Source organism: Triplophysa dalaica, chromosome 1, assembly GCF_015846415.1.
Source record: "Triplophysa dalaica isolate WHDGS20190420 chromosome 1, ASM1584641v1, whole genome shotgun sequence".
In the NCBI taxonomy this organism is placed as follows: Eukaryota; Metazoa; Chordata; class Actinopteri; order Cypriniformes; family Nemacheilidae; genus Triplophysa; species Triplophysa dalaica.
This window is the reverse complement of record NC_079542.1, coordinates 4,707,848-4,733,320: the sequence shown is the minus strand read 5'-3', so window position 1 is coordinate 4,733,320 and position 25,473 is coordinate 4,707,848. Positions and strand designations below refer to the sequence as shown.

Below are 25,473 nucleotides of genomic sequence, written 5' to 3'. Positions count from 1 at the left end.
GACAACTGCTCCAGGCAGATTTACAGCTGTGCCACTCTTTCTTTTTCTTAGTTATTGATTTAACAATACTCCAAGGGATTTTCGATGACTTGGAAGTCTTCTTGCATCCACCCCCTGCCTTGTGCTTTTCAATTACTTTTTCAGAGTAGCTCGAAGTGTTCTTTTTGGTGAGCGCTGCCACAACAATGACTCACCAGAAATTAGACCATCCGGATAGAGGCGTATTTATACTAGTTAATTAAAAGCCTGCAAACGATTTCCATTTAAAGGCACAGTTCAGCCCAAATGAACAAATTCTGTCATTCATTAAGCATCTTGTCATTCAAAACAAGTATTGTATCACCATTCCTTTTGTGGAACAACAAAGAAGATATTTTGAGAAATGTGTTTTGTGTCCATACCATGGAAGTCAATGGGCCAATAATGTCTGGGTACAAAGTTCTTAAAAATATTATCCGTGTTCTGCTAAAGGAAGTCATTAAGTTTGGAATGACACGGGGGTCAGTGAAGAATTTTCTTTTATAAACTATACCCTTAACCATTTTTCAAAAACATGTTGGATGCACCTGCGATTATTTAGGTGTTATATTAAAAATGGATGTTGTGACATTTGGAATACATTACGAGGCCAACATTTAATTAAACTGCATGAATAAATGGTTTACAATAAAACTAAATACCATGCAACTGCGAGATAAACTGGGCAAATTCTATTTCATGCCAACTTAAAGAACTCAAATATCATTTGAGTTATCAAATTACACAAGTTGAAAACAAGAAAGATTTAGTCTGATCTACCAAAGCAAACAAGTAAATGTGTCCTTCCATGATAACAGAATGCATCCTTTAATAAAGCGTCATTAGAAAAAGTACATTCCTACAAAAGCTGCTGAAGTTCAACAAAAAACAGCACCAAACATTAAGGCATGAGCATTACTGAAATCAAGTTTTTTTTTATTGAAGTAAAAGCTCATTTACAGAAAGAACATAGACTGTTCTACTCAATATCATAGCTGTAAGTTCTCAATAAGGAATGTCAACATCCACATGAACTTTCATGCAAAACCAGTTGATGGTGGTATCGGCGTAAGCATTTGCTCCCAGCCGATCCTTAGTGACAAGCCGCAATTTAACAAAACGCTACTACCAGATGCAAACACATGGAGCGGATGGGAGCAAAAGGTTATTATAAAAAAATAATTAGATCTCGACGACAACAAACCGAAAGAGAAAAGAAAGAACCCAAAGATGAATGGACATGTGACAATGTACAATTTTCAGAGCTTGAAGCAGCACTGCAAAGCACATATTGAATTCAAAACGTATATAGTCCTTATACCACCGAGTCGCTTTAGTACTGAGAGTATTCCTTGGTTTGAAGTTTAGCGACGATGCGCTCCAACTGCCTCTTAGCTTCACACTGAGGAAAGTTGCCCATTTCATAGTACTGTGGAGCGATTTTCACCAGCCTAGAGGGACGGAGAGAGAAAGATTAACCATGTTTTTAAGACAACAATATTTTCCCCCATAGCCAACAGAGTCCTCTTAACACACAAGCAAATATAACAATTGCATGTGTTAGGTTTAGCTTACCATTCGGGTTTGATATCAGTGCAGGTGCGGATGTAGTTCTTTGTGGTCAGCACGAACTCGTTGTAGAGAACCCACTCTGGCTTATGGTCCAGTACAGTAGAAGGGTGCAACTGGACCACCTGGTTGTCCTTCACCGTTAGATAGTGTCCCGTGCGCTCCAGGTGAGCAACCTGATAAAAGCATAAACGCAAATGAAGAAATAAATCAAGCAGCAGCTATCAGAAAGCACACGCGGGAATGTTTCTTTAAGGCACTTAAACATGCGTCGTACGGATGCCGAGATTAACCCGGGCAATCAGTCTCAATAAACGGCCAACGCAAACAGAGACATGGCCAATGGGACACCCAGTAATTCGTACAACGTTGCAGAAATTTGTCTCACCAGTAAAGGTTAATGTTGACAAATATTTCAAAATTAATGGAGTAATTCCACGAGTCAGGTCACTTGTTTCAGGTACCCCCTCCTGGAGACAGACTCGATAAAAATGTCATTTCCTTTCCCTGTGTGGGATGAAAATTGCCTTGATTTCTTATCACACGTTTAAATGGTCACATTTTGATATAAAGCCACGCATTACATTAGAAGCTTCGGTGATGCTGTATTCCCAAAAGAAGCTGTAGAAATGTCTTTTTAGTTAGCGAGAGGAAAATAATAAGAGAATTTTAGTTCTGCTCTAAAACCAACATTTTTTTTAATTGACTCTATATATTATTAACAGCTCAAGGGTGTTCTCCCGCTACCACTTCAGGCACGACTACATTTACAAATATACCAAACCTTATTTATATACAGGGTATCTTTTTGTAAAATTAGCCAAAGTCTTTAACTAAAGCAACTTCAGCCACAGAAAAAATGAAGAGACCATTTTACATTCTGGTAACTACTTACAACATTCTGCCTACAGTTCAAATAATAATATTGTTTCTATTTGAATTTATTTGCAGAACATTAAATTGGAAGAACAGGTAAAAAACTGAAAAGTTAGACTTCAAATACTGCAAAGTATTGCAAAGTTAATATTCACTTTTAAGCAATACAACAGTAATATCTGTACATGGGTCAAAGACAAAAAAAGGGTTTAAGCAACAAGTGTAATACTGCTTTAAATTGTTGCTGTTGAAAATACATGAAAGTTTAATTTAATTGCAATAAATTATTAATTTAAATAAATATCATACATTTTCCCCAGATTTACAGAAGGTGCCCATTAAAATGTCATTCAGTGTAACAATCTTGTCGGGCATATTTACAACAAAAATCTATTTATGACATTAAAATACTAATTTCTTTCACCCTTAATGCTTTTTAATAGTAATAAAAAAAAATATTCTACACTATTTAATATGTACTAGTCAGAATAAGCATGTTGTTTGAATTTGTACATAAATCTTGTAAGACACTGAATGACAATGTGACATTATTTCACCCAAATTGTGACACTTTTTTTTCTCGAACAACTTGAAAATCATAAGTTAGACATTTTACGTGCATTAAATGTGCTTTCTATGACATAAAATCATTTTGTGGATTTCTTTTGAAGGGGAAATCTTAAAGTATTTGACCCACGTGTATTAAAGCACAGTTCAAAATTTGGAAAATTGAGCGATTTCTTTATTTTCCTGTGGCTGTAAATGCAAACATAAGCTGATAGCCATGATGTAAACAGCTGATTTTAGCATTCAAAAGTCAACCAGTAAGAAGTGTACATGTTTATTTCCCTATTTCTGAGTCTCTACGGTGCTGTTCAATCTCACTACTGTAGAGAGAACCCTGAAGCGCAGATGCTTCTTGTGAGACAATGATAATTCATGATATCTTGATAATTTTATCAATATTGTTTATTTCATTGTGGCCTGTTTATCAAATCAGCATCCAGGACCGGAATTATCCATTTAATAACCTTTTGTCCCACAGTACTGTCTCTTCAGGCAAACCCTACATGGTATATCGAGAGATTATACGGATAAACACAGTCAGTTGGAATTTATCAAGATCCGATGAAGCGACCCTCAAGGCCACATCCACATGGCTTTCTGTTGATGTGCCAACACATTATGTTTTAGGCCTCTGGGTTGGGAACACTTCTCCAGGATAAAAAGCAAGGAAGAGAAACCAATGGACAGTACAGTTTTCCATTAAACACATCTCTGCGGACGCCTAAGCAATATCGTGCACGGATATCCTCAAATGCCTTGAAGACATTAGATTAAAAAAATCTTCACTTTTAATTTAAAATATTAGACTTCATTTAGAGGATAGCAGAAACAAACCTGCATGAAAAAGCCGGTGACCAGAGCACGGCGGATGTTGATGTAGTAATCTCGGCTGGTGAACTCCGTGCTGCGACGCGGCAGGTTGAAGCGGTCCATGATGCGCGAGAGCTGCTGCCGCACATTATCGGCAGACATCAACGAGCGGTAGTTGACGAAGTTATCGTAGCACCACTGCACAGACTCGTGGTCTTGAAAGACAGTACAAACCAGGTTAAGTGAGCATAATATATAAACACGAGCACTGCAAAACCTTCATCAATCTAAATACGATGTTACTCAACATGACAGTTTGAAGAGATTCAGTTCCTGCCACAGTACAGTAACTCATTCATCATATAGTTTATCAATGACAGACAAAAATAAATGTTCCATTAGCATAAAAGATACAACTAAATATCCAGGCCATATCAATAATTTAACACATCTGCGTCTGTCAATAAGGAATATTAAGTTTTATGAACGCGTGTTGTCTATACATACTCTGTTTGAAGGCGTGGTAGACGTTGAGCAAGGTCAGGTGGTCCCCATCGATGTGGGCGAACCTCATTTTGGACTCGTCCGCTGCCTTCTTAGCCTCGGTTGGGCGCACAAAGCACTGTGGGACTAAACAAGGTTGGTATGGGCCCCAACATAGCCGCCCATAGGGATGAGTCAAGCGTTCACCCAGACAGGACACAAGGCCTAGTTCTGAGGCTAGAGCACGGCACAGGGTACGCTACACCAAATGGTAGGATGGGGTGAGGGGAGAGCTGCTTTCAATGCCATTCTGGAAAAGAGGAATGGTGGCTGTGGAAATTAAATTAAACCCGTGGTCTCTGGGGATCTTTCAAGGAAGGATGACTGTACTCGACTGATCTACTCTGAAATTATCAAATCGCTTGTTGGACCGTTGTAAATTGAACTAGACAAGCTGTGTGGATCCAATATTTGGGTTGAGGTTATCATGAATCTCAAGAGCAGGAGTCTCTGATCTAGGGCTGTCAAACAATTATTATATTATTAATTGGTAAATTTGTCTTTCACTTGTCCGAGTACAAAACTTGCAACAACCACATGACAATGCTTAATGTCAAGCCCTGTTATGGATGCGGTTAATCGTTTGACAGCTCTATTCTCCATTAAAAAAAAAGAAGTCTAGAGAAGAACAGACTTCAACAAAGCCAGTCTTTGTAAGCAACAGTATTATTGGATTTTGTACTCTCCCCCACCCCTCTGCATTACAGACATTAAATTGTTCAAGCGCCGTTCTGGTTTGCCAGTCCTACCATGTGACACATTAAGAGACGCAACTTGCCTGTTTATAAGAACTTCCTTTGTGTGTCGTTCTAGATAATGGAAACAACTAAGTTGCCAAATGTATAAGGAGACCAATTACATCCATGTTCTTGCAAACATTATGATTACCTTGCAATAAAATGATGGCTGGACCAGCTACAAGTTTTGGATATTTACTGAAGACATTAAAGCACTGAACGAGCAAATTTAGACACTGATAATTGGAAAATATAAAATTAAGCTACAAATAATTACTTGCATCGTCCATTAGTTTAAATTACATAGCCAGACTTTTCTCTTCGATCATATACAGTGGACACGTGTGCTCATGTAAGCATGCATTACCTGATAACATTGCGGTGATGGAGAGGATCTCGTTGGAGCAGTTGAACTCGCAGCTGGCGATGACCATCTTGGCCAGCTGGGGGTCGAGAGGGAACTCTGCCATCATGGAACCCAGCTCCGTCAGGTCCCCGTCGTCATTTAGCGCCGCCAGATAGTTCAACAGCTCCAGGGCTCGCATCAGCGTCTCGGGAGCTGGAAAGGGAGATAGATGATCAAATATATTTAAAGAAAAACATGGAAGTGTAGGGAGTATAAAATAGTCAAAATAATGTTTTGCATTACAAAATACATGAGAAAATTAAAGGAACATTTCTCCCACAAAACAAAATTCTGTTTACTTCGCTTCACTTCACTTTTAATTAAAAATATTAGACTTAATAAATGCTTGTAACCAAACAATTCTTGGAACAACACATTTTATTAAATGTGGTACTTGATCTGATAAGTTTGAGAACCGCTGCACTAAATTATTATATTTCTTAAACATGCAAGAAATAAAACTTGGCCCATTTTTAGGGTGGCTTTTGTGTGTTTATTGTTCAAATTTGTTTGACATTTTGTTTGTTTCTAATCCTTTATGTTGTATTTTAATATACATTGAAAATACATTCAGTTTTAAAAGTGCAACAGAATGTTTCTATATTAATTATAATTGTACAAAGAAGGGATGGGCGATAATATATCGTTTGTGATATACAGATAGAAATTCCCCACAGGATAGGAATTAGTCTTCCCGCGATAAAAACGATAAATCGTAGTCGATGACGTATTTCTTTATGAGGCCCATTCACAACTCATAAGTGATGCAAGAGCAGGTGATAGTCGTAATACGTTAAACCACAACATTTAGTTTGGCTAAAAATATTTCTTTTAAACATTTGTTCGATGTTATCCGCTCGTGCGCAAATTGTTTAATAGGATTTCTTTAACAAAACCTTTTGAAGTGGAATGTCACTATTATATTTTAGATTTACAAAAATAATGTAGGTATACTTTAGGAGCTGTTTGATTTGGGTTAAGTTTTACTTTTTGATTAATATTTGTTTTTCTGAGGGTCTAGACTACATGCAGCTACTATCACTTGACGCAAAAAGCAGTGGTTGCTGGTGTTATAGATATATTGTCATCTGTATCACAACCAATTCCAGGAATTATCGTGATAGAGTTTTAGGGCCATATACCGCCCATCCCTAGTACATAGTGTGCAATAGAACACAAAACGAGAATGTGGTGTTTGTTAGGAAATGATTAGTAATCTGTGCCAGAAAACATTTAGGAAACATTCTCATCCATAAAAAATGTGAATTAAAAGGCCTTTTCGTATCTGCTGTTTGTCTTGTGGACAACAAACTTTTAATTCAAGACAAAGGGGGCTAATTTTTCATCTGACATGCAAACAGCAGTGCCACTAATTCAATTACAGCGAGGAACTTCTACTTAATGCATCAACACTGGTCACACACCAACAAATTCAATTACTGACCTTTGGCTCTAGAGAGTTTGGGTCTAATGACCAGTTGCATGTTAACTGAAAATTAGCATTGCCTTGGGTTTTGAGCCGTTTGCTGAATAGGGTAAAAGACTAGGGCTGTCTGTATGAATGAGTCAAGAAAGCTTCATTAAAAAAACCAAACCACTATTGATCTGGTATAGGACATACTTTTTCTTTTTGCTAAGAAGGATGAGTTAAAACAAGCAATATGCTTCAAGCAAAAAGTCTAGATGCTATAGAGGCACCCAGGATGGGAAAAAGTCATTTATACACATCAGTTATAAACTGTAGCACAGAACATGCTGATATGTTAACTGGGGGCAAAAATCAATGATAGAGAAAAGGTACATTGAAGTGAAGAACGCATAAGCGAGCGTTTGGCAAATGTCAGGGGCAAATGCCTTCAATCGGCTTCATCCAGCTCAACAAATCCCTTCTCTTTTCATTTGGCCTCCTGCGTGTCTGTCTGAAAGCGTCTAAACCTATGCTTACCAAAAACAGGTCAACAAATACATAAACCGAAAACTACAGATAAACAGTCTATGGCATTAATGTAGGGTAGGGCCATGTGATGCGTTATAGTCCATGTTATTTAAGTATATTAAATTACATTACATTTTGAATATCGAAACTATTTTACTATCTATGGTTATATCAGTACACAACTCTTCGAAAAGATATATAGTTTTATGCTTACAAGACAAATCTCTTAGTTACATTGCCCAGGGCTATGTTCATAGTTTCAAGATGTTTTTATTTTGAATTAGTTGCAATAATATGTTGAGCCTAGATGAAGTCATGAACCTTTCAGAAAAGAACCTTTTATTCAGCAATCTGGCTTTCAGGCGGTTTTAATGAAAGACCATATCCGTCTCCAACCTGCTTTATTGCAATTACAGCATCAAAGCCAGTTCTGACTCTGAAATACAAGTCTGTTTACAAGAGAAAGCTCATAAAACAGAACTGTTGTATAATATAAAACCATTTCGTTCTGGTCATTTCACCCACTGGTGGTGGGTGAGGAGAGACCCCCCTCGTATGATTGTAAAGCGCTTTGGGTGTACAGCAATACACGATAAAGCGCTGTATAAATGCCTCATTCAATCTGCTCTGTTATGTCTTGAATTAAGTCACTCTGTTACCTGGTGGGTCCATGAAGTCAAAGTGCACCAGATCATCAATCCCCAGCTTTTTCAGCTGTAGCACCACAGAGCCCAAATTGGACCGGAGAATCTCAGGGTACGTGTTATCCTGTCAAGAGAAAAGAGGACACACAGAGAAAATGAGATGGAAAAAAAACGGAGAATGAATTAGCCAAGATTCTCCACACCACAAAATTCTGAATATATCAAGAGAAACAAGCCTATAGATATGGAGGGGAAATAAATGTTCATTTTTTTATTCAACCAAAGAGATGCGTAATATGTCTATTTTAGCCATGTTTGATTTAAAAGGGAATAGAACTGGGCATTTTTTTGTTAAACATGGCTTACTTGGACCAATAAAATTCCATTTTCTAGTCATTAAAAAGCAAGCTAAAAATCTTGAAATCCACATATAGACCACTTTGCAAGATGTAAACACTGATTCAGCAGTGCTTCTGGTTTCATTCATTTATGTTTAATCCGAATTATATAATTAAATCATAAAGCATTTAAATTTGAATTCATTAATAAACTTACTGCTGGTTGTATTCTGTTCAAAAATGTGTGTAGTGTTATAAAATTGAAACAGGAAGTTCTTCTATACTAGCGTTGTTTACGTCTTCTGAAGAGGTCTATACAGGTTTTTGGGTGAACCATCCCTTCAAAGGCTTCAAGACAAGTTTACTTTAAACATCTTTGACTCGTCCTTCTTTTATTAAAAAAAATCATGGTTACAATAACGCAAACCAGAAGTGAATTTTGGGGAAATCACATCGCAACAAAAACTGTTGATTGAGCTCAACAGCCCCAAAATATTCCATCGAGCAAATGTTCTGGTCCAGGGTTTTTCCTGCTTAGAGAAATTGGTGGTGGCCGCCTCCATCAAATGTCGTGCAGACTCTCGCCAAAATGATGTCGGGTGTCTTCACAAGAAATGCTGCGTGCATTTAACAGACTGGCATTTGTAACTGCAGTTGTGGCATTACGCCTCATTTAGTAAGAGTTTTAAGTAATTTAGTTAATTCAATTGACTGTGGGCTGAAAAGTTAATTTTTTGAAAATGATAAAAAAGTTTTATTTGATTTATAAATATCTGTTTGGTCGAATAAAAGTTATGTTTTATATAACTTAGTAATTGTCATTTTGATCAAATTTTATTACAACTTTTAATATGTCAAAGTCACTTTGGTTAAGCCACTTAAAGGTACTTCATGTGTGCACAAGATCAGGATGGAATCACCTCTGCCTCATTTTGAGCCAGGTCAAGCTACAGCTGACCCAAGTATCAGCACCATATACACGATTCAGAACAAATTCAAAGGGACTCACTCACCTGCATCTCAGTCTTGTAGGCTTTCTCAGTGTACAGCCGAAAACACTTGCCAGGGCGCGTACGTCCGGCACGGCCTGCTCTCTGCTGGGCTGAAGCCTTACTTATAGCCGTTACCAGAAGCGACTCCACTCGAATGCGCGGGTTATACACCTGTGCAAGCATAAAGATGCGTGTGAATAATAAATGTACACCGTTGCACCACAGCAATATGCCAAAGCGAAGCCATCCCTCATCTCTGACCGAACTACATGTATGACAGCGGCAGCTGGGCCGGGGAAATGTCAGCGGAATATATAACTAGCTTTTCTATCTCGAGCCGCTGTCAAAGCCCTGCCACCGGGTTTATCTGGGGATTTCAGAGGCAAGAGAAACAGATGATGGGGCGAGATTAGACAAGTGAGGCGAAGACTAACCTTTTGCTTGGCAAAGCCAGGATCAATTACAAACACAACACCGTCGATGGTCAGGGACGTCTCAGCTATGTTTGTAGAAACCACGACCTGCGAGAACAGAAACAATAAGATCAAACAGCTCTTATCACCTGCAAACAAAAAACGTAAAAAATATCACAGCGCGAATGTGACCCACCCGTAAAAGTACACCTTAGCTCAACACGAAACACAATTTGAAGAAGCATTTGTGTACTTAACAAGAAGTTCTGTGGCAAAGTTACCCGTGTTCTTATTCAAGTGAACCATAAACTCAAGTATTCATCCACCATCGTCATTTCCAGACATAATTTAAGCTTGATTTAGTGTGTGGGAAACTTCCCAATCTGTGTTTTTGTCTTCCGTAGTAGACGACACCACAGAGCAAAAGCTCAACCTGAATCCTCTACGCCAGCAGGGTGCCTGTTTAACAACGTGATAAGAAAGTTTTGCACTGCTCTGGGCAAAACCAAAAATCAAATTAAAAAGAAAAAGTTCCATTGCTTAAAAGAAAAGTGGGAATTAAATCCTTAAAGACACTTCTGTGAGCCGTCACAGACTGGAAGACTAACACAACCCAACAGGGGAGTAAGGCAACAGTTGCTACAATCAGGTCGAATAGAGAGTGCGCCGGATGAGCCGGTCTGCTTTCCGCCGAGCGGCCCGTCCAGACACATTACCACTGCTCTTTCTTGAGATGAGATACATGTCTGTGCACAGCTTGCAGCCATCTTTCTCTCCCTGGAGACCCCCACGTCTTAGAAACTCTATTATTCATGTCGCGTCACACTCCTTCTCTCGCGCCTGTTTACAGTACAGGTGGCCTTCGTGTGTGGTGCGGCGACATACTTTGAGCTGGCGATTGCAGACAGGCTTTGATATGAAGGGGTGACAGCGTCTGAAAGAGAAGCTTTGAAAGAAGGCTGGACAGTAGACCGGTCATACACGGTGTGTGCAGATGATTCATGTACCCAGAGGTGTTTGCATCATAAGGCAGCATATGGGGGCAGGCTATATTAAAAACCATCACGTCGCACATTGCCTGGAACGAGACTATAAACGAGCACATGCAATGCGTCAGACACTCATTTGATATAAAGGGGTAGAAAAAAGACAAAAATGTCAGACGGAGCAAATGCAGATTTGTCATAAACCCGTCTATGTAGGCAGTATCAATGTGCACTTCATTCAATAGTAAGAAGTATCATATAAAATAGATTTAAATCGTAAAAAACTGGTTTTCATGAAACTGTTTTCATGCATAATTTCTGCATATGTGAATCACTTTGAATTAGTCACTTATGAATCACCACTTTCACTCTAGTTAGGATGCTGGCAAAAGAGACAGGTGTCTGCAGCATCCAAGGTTTTTTAACGAAAAGTAGACACGGTTTAGTGTTAGGGTCCCATGGTTTCGTTTACTGTGGCCCCGCATCAACACGGTTAATGATCGAATGTAAAATGCAGTCATGTAAACTACAAAATGCAAAAGGCATTTAACGTCTGTTACGAGCCAAAAAACACGACCAGACCTTCATTAGTTCATGCTAAAGCACATGGCTTACTCAGGTGTGTTTAGGTTGTGGTTAACACAGCAATAATGTTTGCAAATATTTCAAATGCATAACTTCTAAATTAATTCTCATTCTTTAATTCGATTTCTATATTCTTTAAATGTTACCCGTTTTAAATAATAAAAAACAAGTATCTCCAGCTTTTGTTATTTGATGTCTATGTTATTGCTCAAAGTTAAAGGGACAGTTCACTCAAAACTGGACATTCTTATGTTATTTCAAACCCAAATGCTCTTTCATGAAACATAGAATGTATAATATTTGTATAAAAATATTGACCAGGAGTTTTCTTTTTTACTGCTGCTGATAATCATGAAAAGACAGACATGGTTGTCTTACATTAGCTATTGTTAACTAATATGCACGCTAAAAGTCTTAAAATGCACATATATATAAATCAAGGAAATCAACATTTTTTTGGTATTTCAAAAATCCTACGTACTGCCCTGGGCTGCGTTTCCCAAAAGCATCGTAGCCTTAAGTTGATCGTAGCTCCGTTGATGACAATGGTTCCAAGATCAACTTAACGCTACGATGCTTTTGGGAAACGCAGCCCAGGGCAGTTTTTGCACCTCTTCTGTGGCCATCACTCATTTCTGATATGAAACTTCAAAACCAGGGTGGAAACCTGGCTACATGATAAAACCAAGGCTAGGCTGCTTTAAAAATGGAGACATAAATGAACAGTACCTCCACTTCTCAAGGCACCACTACACCACTCTTTATACCACAAAACGGTTCAGGCCGCAGGAAGTGTGTATAATCCTCTTGTAATGCAATTTATTCTCCTCCAGCTATTGAAGATGCAACTGATGCATTTGAGGCACTTAAATGTCACCTTTAAAGAGTGAATTCCTCTCCAGCCTTCAAATCCAAGGCTGTTTAGTTATTAATGCAACAGGGTTTAATGCGCCTCTCGCTTGATATAATTCAACGACCAACCCACTCATCTCCCCACATATTTTGAGAATTCAATGAAAAAGGCCACCCTAAATCTGCAGACCTGTGCTGACAGAGCGTGCTTCTAAAAGACCACCTGACAGTGTGTTCAAGAACATGGATAGAGAACATGTGGTTCATAACCAAACTGCACGCTCAGAAAATACGAGCACCTGTGAAAGATCTGTTAGAAGAGATAAAATATTGCTGAACAGTAGTCATGGAAATTATGAAAAGGTGAATGCCACTGGCATGAATCACATGGCACTCGTAATGCATTTAGTGTTTTTTGGGCTTAGTCGTATTCATTGAAACATGAGCTGTTGAGAAATTGCATCTTTTAGAAGGCAATGATCCATGCTCAAGTGGTCTGGAAGAAGGTTGGCGGGCTGACCGAGCAAGGCTAAAAAACATTTCACTTGAATAAGTACAATTTCAATTCGACCTGCTCTTCGTCCTCACTGGTAAAAGCTCGAGTCATCCTCCAAATGAGCAAGACCACCAAGACTTGTTGAAAAAGTATGATAGAAATATACAAAACATAAAAACCATTTACAGACAACGGGCGTGTCTTTAAACCAGCTAGAGATTTAAAGTGACAGTGAAATATTCTGTCATCATTTACTATCAGCATATTGTTTTTGACATAGCAGCCTCACTGTGCCCTTACCCACCATTCCTAGCATCTATAACATGAAGGAAGATCTTGCTACATCCCAATAATCACTACAACAAGGACGTACAGCTGAAAGTCGTCCTGTCCTCAATATCCCTCCTGACTGCTGAAAGAGTCATATGCTGAAGTTAAATCCGGTCTAATAAATCCATGCATCAGCACAGCAAAAGCTGCTGTTGGATTTGTCCTTAAAGAGGACGCAACGGCACAGGTGTTGATCTCCATGCATAAAATATGCACATCCCATCGCCCGACGAAGGCGGCTTATATGCAGTGTGTTTAATGTATGCCGGAGGGTCTGATAAACTGACATTTTAACAAGGTAATGTGAGCCCACCTTTACATACCGGCATCCACAAAAGAAATGCAACACTAGACAGAAAAAAGCATTCTTCATGCACTGAACACATAGACCACAGAAAACGGCATCATTTGTGTAGCGTGCACTGCTTGAATCCATACTAAACCCTGGTGTTAACCGCAAGGGCGTTCTATTTCAACCTTACACGTTTGAAGTGTGTTAGGTCGTAGCTTTTTCAACATTAGCCCCTGCATATCCACGTCCACTTTCATTTTCCTTTGAACGGCACGAGCAAACACCAGCCCATGTTTGAGCTTCAGAAGAGATTATGGCCTGGCTTACAACTAATCAAACCGCTGAAAAATCCTCAACCTCTTTAAACACGGAAGTGGTCAGGGGAGAGATGAAATGACACGATGCCCCACCGGTGCAGGACGGAGCAGTAATACAAGGCAGACACCGGATTCGCCAGGCGGACGTATTTGGCTGGTTGAAACGCAAACTAAGCATGCGTCGCAGACTTTGCACAAATACAGCCATCAAGTTGAAGGAACAAGAACGGGGAAGTTCTCGGATCAGTGAACGGTTGCATTAGTTCATTAGGACATCAGTAATGTTTGGCGGTGATAATGACAAGCAGAACTGTCGGGTATCCATGATTCATTATACAACTTTTCATCGGCTGTTTGGCTAAATGTTTGCAAAAACCGATGATCAAAGGTGACGTTCTGTCACACGTCACGCACACGTCCAGGCAGTTCCCACATTGTAACTGGAGTTGTCTGAGAGCTAGAAAAAAAGAATCAGGAATAAAGAAATGGAAGAACGCGTCTGCATAATTGCCAGAAAACAGACAACCCCCTGGTAGGAAAACGCTTTACAGTTGTTCTGATAAACACATTTCATTCCTTCAAATGCAAATATGGCAAAACGTCCGTACTCAAATCAAGACGGGAGGAAACAGAACGGGAGGAGTCAAATCGAACTGCGACGGTCCAAAATAGCTACAAGAGATTGATGCTCCAATGCTTTTCAAATTATAGACGGATATGAGTAATTTTCCTTTCCAAAATTAGAGAAAAGAGTCATATGCTGACAAATGCGGCATATGTTGTGAGTCACTGCTACACCAAAGCCGGCAGAATAAAAAAGACACACATTTTCAACATTCCTTACTACTCATTCTTCCTCCTACTTTAGATGCTAGTATTAATATTTCTATATTCGTGCATTCATACCACACCCCATAGACAGAAGTGAAGAATACCACATAACGCAGATGATATATTGCTTATAAAATCCTATCATAGCATTGAATGTTTCACCTTTCTGCCGATGGCTCCGCTTGGTTTGCGAGGTGGAGGCGGCTCAAAGATCCTCTGCTGTTGTTGTGGTGGCAGGGTGGAGTACAGTGGGATGATTTTGATGTCTCCAACGTCAGGGCCCAGGTCGTCAATCTCACGTTTGATTCGTTTGCAGGCTTCATCGATTTCCTAGAAAGTAAGTAGATTGATGTTAGAACCCACAACACACACGTCATTTTCTCAACGCGCAACAGTAGCGCTAATCTGCCTGTTTGTCCAACTTCAATACGTAAACAAGTGATTTTGGAACAACGTCCTGTTAATCTTCACCTCAGTCATCCCTTTACAAACATCATTAACTGCTAGATCGATTCCCTGACACCCCAGCGCCGCTGAGACTTTGGGTGGTTTAGTCGCGGTACACTTGACGTGCCAGTTGTGTCAACCGAGTGAGAAAACGAAAGCTGGAGTGCGCGCTGCGGTGTGGTACTTGGGTATGATCCCTATGGCTGTGCCATCAAGGGCACGTGTATGCTCGCACGCGCTTTATTATTCCAGATGGCGATGTAGTAGGGCTAATGCGAAATGAGAAGGCTGCAACGATGCATAACCGCGAGCAAATCACAACAGATCAGTTAAGTGAAGCTGAATATTACAAACATAGCGGCTTGAGATGTTGAAATGTATGACAGTCGTCATAGAGAATTAGAAATATCACTGATCTAATCGGCTCGGTTGCGTTTGTGTCAAGTTAAGCGTGCTTGCGCTGTGCATACCGTGTAAATCATTGATAAAGCACTCTCACTACATAAATATGAGCGGTTAAGGCTACTTCTAGGGTTTAAAATGTTTTAAAATGAATCCGTTTTTGTCAATCTGTTAATCTCAACCACTAGCAGTCACTTAACTCCTTATGAGACCAAATATTGCCTTGGATACAAATGTCTCTCTCCCTGTATGAAGATACGCTTATTATAAGTGGTACAAGCATTCTGACTTCACAATCACAGCCTATGTAGTACCGCCATCCTCAGGTCAAAGACAGTGTTGCAGCTTCTTCACAAAAGGGAAGATGGTCAGTTGTGAAGGAACGGTCTTTGTAAAAAAGAATGCCAAACCATTTAATACTACCTTAGCATCTTACAATAAACCATTTATCCATCTCAAAGAGTGCATTTGGTGACACAGAAAGGCCCTTAAAGTCAGCTACATCTCATAGACATTTCCGTTTATTTCCTTTCATTGCGTATCTAAGCAGCCATAACTGATCATTCACCCATTAAAGCATTAAAGCCCGGGAGTGTGCACACATCCCAGCAGAGTTGTGGACACACAGCGGTCCCGGGGGGACAATAAGCACTGAAAATGGTGCTGTCGGCCATGTGCATCTTAATCAAAGCTCTGCCACTACGGAGCGGGACGAGGCAAATCTGAATGGATTGATCAAATTAGCTGAAGTATTAATAGCCCGTCAGCCCTTGGGAAGCGGCAGCTGTCGGGAGGACCGCTATCCCTGCTGCCAAGCCACCAGGGGATGAGGGACACGGCCGTGCCAACGCAGAAGAGCCTGCACCTGGAATTGGACGCCAGTACGAAATACCTCGTTTCTCACAGCAGCAAAGATACAATACTGGAGGAAAATATTTGAAACAGCCCCTTTAATCTACACGCTGCAGTTGCAAATGAGTTGGCACAGATCTAAAGGAGAGAAATAATCTTAATCAGCTGTAATTTATGGCTGATTTGAAGGCGCAAAGTTAAACAAGTAACGGCTTTATATCAAAGAAGACATTTTAAAAGATTGGCCTTTTGAAAGTAGTCTAATTGCTGTTTGCTACTTTGTGAAACATGTCATTCGTATATAGTTATGTCATACATTTCTTCTGCACAGTTGAGATGCTGCAATAAAGTGATAGTTCACCCAAAAATTGTAATTCTGTCATCGTTTGCTGAACACACAATGTAAGCATTTCTCAATTCTGTGTCATCATTGACTATTATAGTAGGAAAAATTAAATGTTAGTCAAAGGTGCCCCAGAACTGGTTGTGTTCCTAAATTCTTCAAAATATCTCATTTTGTTTTCAACAGAACAACAAAATATAAAATATTTGTTTAGTATAGTAGTGGATGATGTGACCGAAATGAAAAATGCTAACATTCTTACAAATTTCTTTCGATGTGTTTAACGGAACAAAGACATTTATATAGGTTTCAAACAACCTAATGATGACTAAACGATGACAGAATTTTTTTTTAGGGTTAACTATCCCCAAGCAAAAAAAAAATAAGATTTAATCACACTCATGTTATTCCAAAACCAAAAGAATATATTTTGAAGAACTTTGGTAAGCAAACGACACTGACTTCCAGTGAATAAACAAGACATTTCTTAAAGTATCTTACATTTACATTTATGCATTTGGCAGACACTTTTATCCAAAGCGACTTGCATTGTATTATCCTATAAATTTATACATAGGTATGTGCAATCCCCTGGGATCGAACCCACAACTTTGCGTTGTTAACGCAATGCACTTACCACTGAGCTACAGGAACGCTTCTATGCGTACAGGTTTAAAAAGACACGAGGATAAATAAATGACCATTTTTATTTTGGGCTGAACTATCCCTTTAATGGGACACAGAAACGACATCTTGTGCGTCAATGAAACTCCACTCAATTATCATCTAATTTTGGAGAGCTTCAACTGCAGTTAACTTGATTTCTTTCATTCTGCAATGCCGGAGATCAATTTAACACCTGAAATGAAAACGGATGTTTTACACATACACTGGAGAAACTAACAACATGAGCCTGCCGTTAATAAATAGGATGTCATAATAACTGATTAGGACGACGACTTCTGTTTAGAAATGGAATAGAGGGGCAAATGGTGACTGAACGCAATTGCCATCACAGTGACACGAAAGCATCTTTTTGTTTGTGAAAGCAACTTCAAATGTATTTAATTAGTTTGTGGATGAGATTATCTAATTTCATATGATTTTAATTCTGTGATTTATCTCACGGTCAAGAAACACTGAAACTTCTCATTGCCCTACGCAAGAGGCACTTTTAAAAGTTAATTTGTCTTCGATCTTCCCGAGAGGAGAAAGGAACACCCCGAGCACACCGGGAAGGCTGGCGATTTTCCATCTGTGACCGTATTTATCATTTGGGTGGGTTCCTAACCCTCGACTGCGCTCAGGTGAGCACTGGTTGCAAGAGACGTAAAATAATAAATGGCTTAATTTCAGGGCTGAATCTGGGTCACTCTCTGTCATCTCTCATAGGGTTTTGCTTTTGTGCCAAGACCAGCTGTGTCCACGGCCATTATCAATCTAAGCATTGATCTCTTCTGCACTATTTAACTGTTGCGTGCGTGCGCGTGAAAGGGGCAGAAACATGTCACAGATGAAAAATGTGCCTCTTAATGAGCATCTTGAATGTAAAGTCATAAAGCCACACACGTCCAAAATAAACTACCCACAATTTTTCATCTACAATATTTCTATTTCTGTTGTCCAAGTCTAAAAGGCTTCTGCACAGTCGACATTACCAAACAGAATTGAAAAAGTGCTTTCAAATGCAACACTCCACACTGTGCCATTGGATAAACAAACAGATCATTCGTCATAACATCAACATTTATTTCATGTTTTTAAACATGTCACCTGAACATTTTCATAGTCAGCCATTGTTTGAAAAAACAGGTATGAACAAATTCACATCGCTTGATGAACAACTGTTGTGTTTCAATACGAAAATCATTCTACAATATACAAGTTTATGCTACACAAGACCCCAGTGACATACCTCCTGTCCGGTAAGGAAGAGCAGTACATCCCCCTCGTCTTCCTCACACATGTGGATCTGTATGACTGTGCGAATTGACGCCTCCAGGTAGTCCCTCTCCGGCTCGGGCGTGTAGAAGATCTCCACGGGATGCGTCCGGCCAGGAATAGTGAGCAAGGGGCAGCTGTCGAAATAAACCTGGAATTTTCCAGCATCCAGGGTGGCGCTCATGACGATGACCTAGTGGGGATTAAACAGACCAGACTGAGTTGACTTGTAAAACAACATCACTGCTTGTGTCGAAGCTCCTGAAGAGAATGCATTCGACACTATGATTGTAATGAAGGGAGAAAAAACACAAAGCCATTTAGAGGTCCACCGCGCACCGTTCAACATCATGCGACGTTAAAATCGCTCTCAAAGCAAATTAAACTTTAAAGCTGGATAGGGACAGAAAGCCAAGGGATCGCTTGCAATCACCTAAACTTATTTAACAGTCTCTGAACACATGTATAACCTTTGATTTGTTCCTGACAACAAGAAGTCATTACCCATCTGCTTTATGAGAATTGGGTCCAGCACATTTCAGCCATAAACCTCGCCGCGCGCCGCTCTCCTTGGGCTGATGGCTTTCAAACGGGCTGACCCAGCAGCAGTCGCTGCGCCGCTGCTAAAGTAACTGCCTGTGCATTTCTGAGGGACATGGCCGTGTTTGTCCTTAAAAGAATGGCCACACAGCTGTCAGGCGTGAGAGCAGTTTATCGACAAAAGTGGTACGAAGAATATAGAGAGATGCGCTCAAACTCAATTACTATTTGCAGTTGTACGTGGAGCTGAACGTGGAGGACAAGTTTGCAGTTCTTCCAGTGATTCCGCTAGGATTTTGTGAAACTGTGGCGCTTAATGACATCAAACGCAAATTAAAATATCTGTGATGTCACCATGTAGTTATAATACTGCGTTCAAGACACCTCGGTAGTGAGATATTTCCCAAACCCGAAAGTAACGTCTGGATCCAGTAACATTAAAGGCTTTGGGCAACATCAATGTTACAAATGATTTAGTTGCATTAAAACATTTAAAGTATCTTTTAACTTTCCATGAATTATTTCTGTCTTGAAGTGGGAATTATCTAAATTCCAAGAGCACATGAATGCAGCAAAAATTGCAACTTTAGACCCGTATCAATTTGACTCTTTAAACAGCAATTGTCATCCACATATTTTCTGTTTCTGTTGTCAGTTCTGTTTTTTATCAAGGAAGCTCTGTTCACACTTTTTCCTTTCCTGATCCGATACCTGAATTCTGAGTATCACCAGATTCAGATCCCGATCAGATATCAGCAATGTATTCACTTTTAATGTAGAAAGAAAGTGGATTTTTTTATGTACTTAAGCACTGTTTTAAAGGCAAAAAAAAAACATTTAAAAATGTTTTTATGAAGCATAATGGAATAAATGTCTTAAAGTACAGATACTTGAAACATGTACTTGAGCAAAAGTAAGCCTGCTACCTTTGATCTTTGTTTATTGCACAAAACTATCAAGTGCAGAGTGACACAAAAGTGCTCATGCGCATCCCTGACGCAAGATGCGCTTAAAGCACTTTCTCTTTCTGAAACGCAGGGATCTTTGCTCCCCCTGTTCATTACATTTAGAACACAAAAATACGAGATATGTTGTGCGTTAAACACATTGTGCGTTGTATTCATACAACAGTTAACACAGCCTTAATCAAAGTTATAATTTTTTTATTGTTTGTGTGATTGACGCAATATATTTAGACAGCAAATAACGTTACAGGCTCCAGCCACAAAAAAAGTTATTTTAAATGAATATTTCACCATAAAGACAAAATTTCAACATGTTTTACTCACACTCAAGGCATCATAAACAAATATGATTTAATCCTGGAAGAACAAATCCCTCGGGCTGTGTGCACTTACGCTTGCTTTCGCAAGTTCCGGTCACATACGCGGCATTTTTTGTTTTGAGCCAATAGGATCTCACTCCTCTATGTGGAAGCTTTTGTTACCGTCATTTGCAGGAAAGCAAGCATCAGTGCAGCCCGAGGGAAGCTATACATTAGCGTTGAAGATATTTCCTTTAAACAAACACATCGATTCGCTTCAAAGACTTTTGTTAAGACCAAAGAGCCGTGTCGAGCAGCTATATGATCGACGGAGGCAAAATTGAACTACCATACATTCCCATTCTACCGCTTGGTAATGATACTTGAGATTATAACAACTGCATAGTTCTTCCAGAAGAAAATCATATTCGTCTAGGATGCCTTGAGGGTGAGTATACTATGGGGAAATTTAGATTTTGTGGTGAAATATCCCTTTAAATAAAACTATTATTTAGTGATTATGAACAATAACAGAATCATTGGAACATCTTGGAAAGAGTAACGCTGTGACTGTCACCGAACACTTTCGCATGCTGACGGTAGATTGACAGATGACTACTTATGCTATAAACCAGGGTTACATTACATTTACAGCAGGAAACCTGTTTACGAGCCAAGCGGCTAAATTATAACAGTGTCCCGATTGTATAGCTTGATAAACGTTAGACATTATCAATAAAATTTCTCTCCCTCTGAGGTTACGTGTGCGAGTCGGAGCAACTCTGCAGCCATGCTTTCAAAGATGAAACTCCTGGCTAAATCGTGCACGTTAACCTTACTGCTGACATGTGTCTGTGGGTCCGACTCGGTTTATACATGGTACTAACTGTATACGACTGTACCTTCTGAGAGAACAGTCAGTTTTTGTGGGCGAAGTTTGGAGGGGAGACGTGAACTGAAATGGTTGTCAGTAAGAATTGCTTAAATGGACGTTTTATTCTTAAAATCATTTTGCAGTGTAGCCAACAATAATTCAACCGTTTTAGTTTATTCATATTTTATATGCTTATAATGTTGAATGACAGTTCTTAATGAAGTGTTTTTGTTACAGGCTTACAGAGTACAGTATATTTTTTCAGCAGTTAGTCATTGGCCTAGGGCTTTTTTTTATTTAGCCTACTTGTTTTACTCATTTTATTTTATATCATATTGTTTTATATTGAAAAGCAAGACAAAATACTAAAAGTAAAAAAAGTGGCTAAATAAGTAGAAGAAATACGAAAAGCCATGTTCGGTGTTCAGCCAAGTGTTTCATTTTTGTTCGGCTTTGGCCAAGAATTTTCATTTCGGTGCACCCCCAATACAGATACTGACTAATAAAATACTTTTGATGAGAGCAAATTTGGTTCTGCTTATTTAAAACGAGACAGAGTCTACAGAGAAGCTTTGTTCTTAATTTGTGCTTCATAGAGAGACTGTAATCTGAATTCATTTGAACCAACAGAAATTGTGCTTGTCAATTTTTTTTTATTGTTAACAGTGTTACAAATTAAAGCAAAATGAGAGGTCTCGTGTCATTACGTTCTTACAATGATTTTATCATGTATTAGGGGCTGTTAACGCCTGTGATCGACGTGTTTCACGATATCAAATATCAAATTGTTCATAAGGCTTAAGAAAAAAATCTGTCACAGCAAACAGCGACTCGTAATGATGCGCTCACGTTGTGGGTGTGTCAATGACGACCTGTAATGTGCACGACTCACTCACGCTGTACACTATCACACACAGCCTGCACTTGTGGCGGGCTCGCGTTCTACTTGATGAACAGTTTAACCAAACAGACGCTAAGTTTGTCGTTATATGTCTTCTGAACAAAAGGGGTTGGAAAAGTCGCTAAATCTAGTGAAAGAGTTGCAAACAATGGCCGAACAAATTATGTCCTGAAGGAAGGATTTTTGGCGTGGTGGGCCTCCATGGAGAAATGAATGAAGCAGAAACTCTGTCTTCATTTGTTTAGTTGACGTCACAATTACGATTCACATCATTCACTGAGAAACACACAATGTGTGTCTATTTTCTAATGTTTTGTTTCCAAACCATGCTGCTGTTAAAATAAAATATCTGAGGCAAAATAAGGTATGAGATCAGCACATCCTTAACATACCTTAAGGTCTGACCTCTGACGCACCACCTCTTTCAGTACACCCATCAGAATGTCTGTGGCTAGCGTGCGCTCGTGAGCCTCATCGAGAATAATGACGCCGTAACGCTCCAGCAACGGGTCGTTCATAGCCTCACGAAGTAACATACCATCTGTCATGTATCTGTAAACAAAAGGCATAAATACAAATCGCTTTAAAACAGGAAGAGTTAAACACGTCGTTATTTTGTTTATTTGTACGGTGACTTACTTCAGTATGGTCTTTGCAGAGCTACAGTCCTCAAATCTGATAGAGTATCCAACTTCCTGTCCCAGCATGACGTCCATTTCATCTGCCACTCTTTGGGCCACACTCATGGCTGCCACCCTACGTGGCTGAGTACAAGCGACCCCGCGCTTTGGCCCGGGAAGGACCTTCACCATGTCTACACACCACTGAGGGATCTGAAAAGAGAAGTCGAAACATTACTAAGATATGAATTTGGGCTATTTAATGAGTAAGCTCCAGTGGCGTACAGTCTAGTTTGTTTTTGATCCTAGTTCCCCACCCTATCCCTCGCGGGACCCCCAAAATAAAGCATCTGAAGGTCTCACTTATCCCAATCAGATTTGCATGGATGCACTTGTTTTATGTATGCGAGGGTTTAGCAGACACCTGTGTAGTTTTTCCAGAGCCTGTCTCTCCAACCAGCACAAAGCTCTGATGACGGTTGAGGATATCATTAAAGCGTTCTTTATATTCCCAAACGGGCAACTGCAGCCTCTTCTTGAGGATCTCGTAGAAGCGTGGGGTGTGAGGCAGGTTGGTGAAGGGGTTGATCTGCTGCTGCATGGCCGTCTGCTTCAGAGGGATCATCCCTACACCGCTGGACACACTGGAGCTCAGGGACACGCTGGAGCTGAGGGACACGCTGGAACTCTTGCTGTCTCTCTCTCTGTCCCGATCACGGTCTCTGTCACGGTCACGGTCACGATCCTTCGATCGCTCGTCACGATCTCTGTCACGGTCCTTACTGGGGAGAAGATGCAAAGAGATCAGGGCAAAGGGTTTATAAGCAACAAATAAGCCTTTTCAATGCTTTAAATAAATATATGAAGCTATCACAATGATTCCTCATCTTCATTTACAAGACAATGATGTTTATATGATAATAATCATTGATGGTAGTTTAGCATTATAACGAGATTATAATGAAACATACTTTTAACCATTTGTTCACATTTCACAACATAATCTACATACCACGGAAAACCAAGGAAGGCCGCGTTTTTAGCCAACCACATACTTTAAAATAACATTCAAAGATCCCATGTTATATATATATCTATATGCATTTCATCTGTAGTCTCGCGGTTTTTTACACTTTCGCAGCCTCGCGTCAGTTTCTTTGAACGCTACTCATGCAACATTCAGATACCGGTGTCTTAAAAGTTTGCGTTGAAATGACACACTAACATTCCCACCTAACGTGTCCCTGTTAACTCGTCTTTATCCACATTACTCTCTTTACAAACATAAACCGGCAGCGGAGGAAACACTAAGTGAAACGTCAATGCTGCACGCGGACAGCACACGTGCTAGCAGCGCCTGTCACCACAAAGACGACTCGCCCTCTACCGTGTAACGTTAAATTACACAAAAATGTTACACAACGCATTATATTCAACCCCGATTGCAACCGTGCGAGTCATGTGCTTTATTCACGAGCTCAAACGCCCCGTTTCGTGTGTCGCCGGGTATGCGTAGCTGAACATGCTAAGACAAGCTAACGTTAGCAGCTTCACAGCGGACACCTCAAAGTTTCCTCAGATTTCATTTAACTTACCCGTCAGACGATCTCTTTTTGCTCGACGAATAATCGTCGCCTAAATCCAAGCGATGTCGTTTTGACATCTCCTAATAGAAAGGTTAGGAATTAAAAGAGAAAGAGGTCGGTCTGTTTTGCCACTGCGTTGTCCCGCTTTCCTGCGCGGCTAGACGACAAGATGGCGACCGGAAGCACTCACACCATCAGTACCATTTCACTGAATACAGAGGAAAAGATTGTTTTGAAAACGAACAGACTATAGACTCCTGTTAATGGCAGTTGTTCGTTACAGTTTGGGATTTATTTTGTGCCTAAGAAACGACAGAAGTACTACTTAACATTAACCAGTAAATAAAGGTCGCGGCCTCCTCTAACTGCAGTCCATAGAGATGTAAAGTTACATTATTAAGCCATTTTAGTTGATATGAATCAATATAAACTAAAATTCATATGGTTCATATAAATCTTTAATAAAAGTGAATTAAGTCATTTTTAGTGATCTAAAATTAATACAATATAGTGGAATTATAAAGTGTACTTTTATACTTTACTTATTATAAAGTTTTCTTTAATATAAAGTACACTTTATAATTCCACTATATTGTATTAATTTTAGATCATGTTTTTGAAATAAATTACATTAAAAGTCCTGAAAAGATCGTAACTCGTTCAATAACAGAGACTATTAAGATACAAACTTATACGTTTTTATTGATTTTTATACTGTTAAACGTTAGGCCTATGTGAAGATCTAAGTTTCCCTAAATTTTCAATGGTATGGCTTCTTTGAGATTTGAAAATGAGAATTGATAATGTTGGTATTCTATATTTACATACAAAATATAGGCTAAATGCTTATAATTCCTCAATGTTTTACCATTTGTTTAACATAATATCCTTACTCTCTTAGTATGATTATAATATTTAGTATTAGAATCAATCTTTTGGCCAAAATGTATATAATATAATATTTCTTATTCATAATGAAGTTCATAAAGTGACTTATAAAGACATCATGTGTGAGTAGGCTTTTCAGTCAAGTCTCAGAATGTACTCGGAGTACATCTGCCAGTATGATGTTATAACTGCAATGAATCAGCTAGTGCAGAAGACAATCATTGCCATCGACACAGGTAATTACACAGTCTAGGCATGGCTAACAAGCTACATAATA

General features: G+C 39.4%; 1 protein-coding gene across 1 annotated transcript; it reads right to left on the bottom strand.

The window, feature by feature from the left end:
* Positions 1-937: 937 nt before the first annotated feature.
* Positions 938-24,494, bottom strand: dhx15 (DEAH (Asp-Glu-Ala-His) box helicase 15). The gene is made up of 14 exons (XM_056746682.1): positions 24,318-24,494; positions 23,147-23,504; positions 22,742-22,935; positions 22,495-22,654; positions 18,498-18,716; positions 14,701-14,868; positions 9,871-9,957; positions 9,458-9,607; positions 8,122-8,230; positions 5,488-5,679; positions 4,348-4,470; positions 3,865-4,055; positions 1,594-1,763; positions 938-1,469 (listed from the first exon to the last, which is right to left on the bottom strand). The coding sequence occupies exons 1-14, from the start codon at positions 24,383-24,385 to the stop codon at positions 1,352-1,354; spliced, it is 2,307 nt and encodes a 768-aa protein (XP_056602660.1). The 5' UTR covers positions 24,386-24,494; the 3' UTR covers positions 938-1,351.
* Positions 24,495-25,473: the final 979 nt, after the last annotated feature.

Bases quoted from the DNA above. Each gene is read 5' to 3' on its own strand.
- dhx15 (XM_056746682.1), bottom strand. From the start codon at position 24,385: ATGTCAAAACGACATCGCTTGGATTTAGGCGACGATTATTCGTCGAGC. The intron at 23,505-24,317 runs GTAAGTTAAATG...TCTTCTCCCCAG, and splicing joins AAAAAGAGATCGTCTGACGG to TAAGGACCGTGACAGAGATC. The intron at 4,471-5,487 runs GTAATGCATGCT...AACCTTGTTTAG, and splicing joins CATCACCGCAATGTTATCAG to TCCCACAGTGCTTTGTGCGC.